This window comes from Enhydra lutris, unplaced genomic scaffold (assembly GCF_002288905.1).
Source record: "Enhydra lutris kenyoni isolate GAN:26980312 unplaced genomic scaffold, ASM228890v2 scaffoldscaffold3, whole genome shotgun sequence".
Taxonomy (NCBI): domain Eukaryota; kingdom Metazoa; phylum Chordata; class Mammalia; order Carnivora; family Mustelidae; genus Enhydra; species Enhydra lutris.
Window position 1 is genome coordinate 75,774,971 of NW_019154087.1, and position 4,411 is coordinate 75,779,381.

Here is a 4,411-nt window from a genome sequence, read left to right on the forward strand (position 1 = left end):
GCCTGCAGTTATGCCTTGTCTATGCAGTCTATGTGAGAAGCATACAGGGTCATCAGGGGGCTAGAGCAGATGTGTTTCTCTAAGATGCACAGTCCAAAGAGACAGTAAACAGGGAGCCAAAGGGATGGTAGGGTAAAGCCCAAGTGTAAAAAGATGTTTCTGTAACTTGAGGCCTTGATAAATACTTAAAACTTCCTTTCTATGAGGAAAGAGAGAAATCAGCACTGAGAAGAACATGGATATCATTTTGAAATGATAAAATACATCCTAAGTTTTCATGAGAAGCTTAGCTGTCTTTAGGAAGGCAGCAGCTCAGCTTTTCAAATACAAAATCCTGATTCTGATGACTTTTAAAAAATGCTAAAAACCCACAGCCATGGACACACGACAGGGTCACAGTGTAATTGAAATTCCCTCGCTGTGTGAAAGACAGTGGAGAGGGTGTCAAAGACTTTGAAGTTCATTGGTGTTCTCTGGCTTCTCTTGTCAGGGGTCTGGGTTTCCTTTGACACAGCATTCCAGCTGAAACCCACAGTTAGCAACTAACATTTCGCTTGTGTAGCACTCAAGTCTGCAGATACCATTCCTGTAGCATTTTTTGTGTATTTCTGCTGCCAGTGGATTCAAGCCTAGAAAGAAAATGAATGAATAAATAATTCATTATGGGTCTTTTTGGACTATAGAATTGGTACTTCCATTTTTATCAAACTGCATTCCAAGGAGACTTGATTATAATGTTTGGTTCTGTAATTGAAAAAAAAAAAATAAATACAACTTTCCTCCCTCTCCCCCTCCATTCATAGGTTGAAACTCTAAACTCCAATGTGACTCTATTTGGGGAAAGGGACTCTGAGATGTAATTACAGTTAATTGAGGTTGTTAGTGTGGGGTCTTGATATTGTAGGACTGGTGGAGAGGTTGACTGTTTAAAAGCCAGGAAGATAGCTCTCATCAGAGACTGAATCAGCCTGCAGTTGCTCTTGGACTCTCCAGCCTCCGGAACTGTGATGAAATACATTTTATTTAAACCACACAATCTTCAGTATTTTGTTTTGTTAGTCTGAACTATGACAATTAATAACTTGGAAGTCTGCCCAAACTGGTCAGTTAATATACTTGGAACAACCAGATTACCTATGCATGTAGTCATTTGCTCATTATTTAATTCTGTATTCATTCCCAAACCAGTTTTCATAAATCCAGGTGCTGTTGGGGTACAGATTTGAGTATGATATAGACTTTAAGGATTTTCAGTCTAGACAAAAAAAGAGAAGAAACACAAAATATCTGTGAGAGAGGAGAAAAGATGACAAGTGCAGTGAAGCATTTGCAGCATAGAATGGTGTTATGAGTTTAGAGGAGGATGAAATCTATTTTGAAGATTTAATATGTCTTATTGGGGTCCAAGGTATTTCAAACTTACACTTTTATAGATAAGCTATTCTGTAGAATTATCAAAATATGAATATTTTAAATTTATATTCATAAGTAGGTCTTAAAAGGAAAAGAGTGTCAAATACTTGGTCATCTGTAGAAATTTTGAGCCACCACATCCTGTTCAAGTTATCATGCTTTGGAAGATAATTATCCTATAAGGAGAGAAAAGGATCAGGGTTACTTAGCTGGCAAGATAAAAGCTGAGCAAGGATGCGGAGAAAGGGGAGCCCTCTTGGTGGTAATGCAAGCTTGTGCAGCTACTCTGGAAAATGGAAAGTCCTCAAAAAGTTGAAAATAGAGCTACCCTATGACCAGCAATTGCATTACTGGGTGTTTACACCAAATATATAAATGTAGTGATCTGAAGAGGCAACTGCACCCCAATGTTTATAGAAGCAATGTCCACAATAGCCAAACCATGGAAAGAGCCCAGATGTCCATCAACAGATGAATGGATAAAGAAGATGTGTATATCTACAATGGAATATTATGCAGCCATCAAAAATGAAATCTTGCCATTTGCAACAATGTGGATGGAACTAGAAGGTATTATCTTAAGTGAGATAAGTCAATTAGAGAAAGACAATTATCATATAATCTCACTGATATGTGGAATTTGAGAAATAAGGCAGAGGATTATAGGGGAAGAGAGGAAAAAATGAAACAAGATGAAACCAGAGAGGAGACAAACTGTAAGAGACTCTTAATCTCAGGAAATAAACTGAGGGTTGCTACAGTGGAGGGTGTGGGAGGGATGGGGTGACTGGGTGATGGACATTGGGGAGGGTATGTATTGAGATGAGCACTGTGTATTTTGTAAGACTGATGAATCATAGACCCATACCCTTTAAACAAATAATACATTATATGTTAATAATAAAAAAAAAGCAAGGCAGTATGAAAATATGAAAGGTGTTCCTAACATGCAAAAAAAAAAAAAAAAAAAGGATGAAAGCCTGAGAAGATGAAGTGTAGTGGTCTACATAATAAGATAAGGAATTCCTATGGAAATGATGAGCTTTGGGAAGGTATAAGACACTAAAGGCAATATTGTATACTATTTTGTTGGCGATCTAGGGGCCATGAAACTATTGCCATAAAACAAAGTGGGATTGGTCCCATCAACAGCTTCAAGAGGCCTGGATTGTATGGATTCTTAAATCCAGCCTACTGAGTCACATGACTCCAAAATGTGGTTCATCTACCTAGGGATTACTTGAGGGAGGATGAGAAATTAAATGAGATCCTATAATATCTGAATTTGAGCTGCTTTAATAGCCCTGAGTGAAGAGAATATTCAAGAAGGAGTTTTTAAAGTCAGTAATGAATATGGGTAAGCTAAACTATGAGACCAGTCAGTACTCTCTCTCATGTCTCCCTATCTGCTATCTCATCTGATCAGACATTTCTTTTAGCACATAAAGCTTATTAATTCTCTTGGAACGTGCCGTTCCAAATCTGTTTCTCCATGTATCTAAGACATCTACGAATAACAAATTAACTATAAGCAATTTCAGCAAATTAGAAAGCTTAACAAATTGAGTTATCACTATTTGCTGGTTTTGACTATTATGGCTGGACATGTTCCTCACTTAGGGACAAAACAATAGTGCCAAAAGAGGTTGGGGTATTACTAATGATTATATAATGATAACTCTCATGAGTCAGGTACCATATGTGTGGTGTACAGGTCTATTCTATATATTATCACACTTAATCCTTGCAAGACTGAGGTTAGTATTATTGCCACTTTGTGAATGAAGAAACTAAGATTCAGGGAAGATTAGACTTTTGCCTAAAGCTGCACAGTTAACACAAATTGGAGAGCCAAAATTCAAGCTCAGGTCTTGCTAACGTCAGACCAGTTGATGCTGTTTCCACTTTGAAAATAGAAGGGTCCGCGGTGGTAAGACATTTATAGGTTTGCTTAGTGGAATTGCTTTTCTAGACAAATGACTCCCCTCCCCCCCAAATTCCCATTTTACCTGCCAGCGTTGGGTCCCAAAAGAAGAGCAAGGCAAGCATGACAAAGAGCAGCTTCATGGCTGGGAGCCTCGGTTGAGGAGGCTGGTGGCAGTGTCTGACTCTGGCTGTCAGAGGGCAGCAAGGGAAGGTTGAGCACACCCTCCCATGCAAACCTCTCAGGTCTGGGGTATGCCCTGCTCCAGGTAGATACGTTACACTGATCTTCCCTGAGGCCAAGGAGCTGGCAATGCTTATGTGAGGAAAAAACTGACAGCCCTTTCCTGTTTGACAGCTTTTCCTATTGACAGAGGCACTGCTCCCCAACCTGAATTTTCCAAAGGTACTAATGGAGAACTGAGAACTATACTTTTTCTTTTCTTAAGTAAATAAAACTTTTTTGTTTTGTTTTATGTTACTATGAAAATTAAATGCTAATTTTAGGCAATTTATAAACTATTAAAAATTGCAAAGAAGGAAGAGTTAACACGAGCTCCATTTCTCAGAAGCAATCAGTGTATTTCTTAAGAAAAATTTATGTGTACCTAGTTTATTATTTAATATTTTGCTATGAGTAGTTCTGAACCATATACTTGTACTCAGATGTCCTGCTTTTGTAACATGATATATACCATAAGTATTTTTTGTCTCATTAAGACTCTTCATAAGTGATATTTTTCAAAGCTGCATAATATCCCATCAAGGTAATTTTTTGTAACTATCACTATTAAAAAAAACTATTGAGATATAAATGACATAAAAATTTAAATATTAAAGCATTAAAGCATTTGATAAGTTGTGACACATATACTTTTATGAAACCATCATCACATTCAAGATAGTGAACATATCTGTTACCCCAACCATTCTTTATGACTTTTATTCCCCAGGTTTATTGAGGTATAATTTTAAAAAATTTTTAAAAAGATTTTATTTATTTGACAGAGAGACAGTGAGAGAGGGAACACAAGCAGGGGGAGTGGAAGAAGGAGAAGCAGGCTCCCTGCTGAGC

At 37.5% G+C, this 4,411-nt stretch overlaps 1 protein-coding gene across 1 annotated transcript; it reads right to left on the bottom strand.

Moving 5' to 3' along the window:
• Positions 1-486: 486 nt before the first annotated feature.
• On the bottom strand, positions 487-3,480 carry LOC111153385 (defensin beta 134). Its single transcript, XM_022512383.1, has 2 exons — positions 3,423-3,480; positions 487-629 (listed from the first exon to the last, which is right to left on the bottom strand). The coding sequence occupies exons 1-2, from the start codon at positions 3,478-3,480 to the stop codon at positions 487-489; spliced, it is 201 nt and encodes a 66-aa protein (XP_022368091.1).
• Positions 3,481-4,411: the final 931 nt, after the last annotated feature.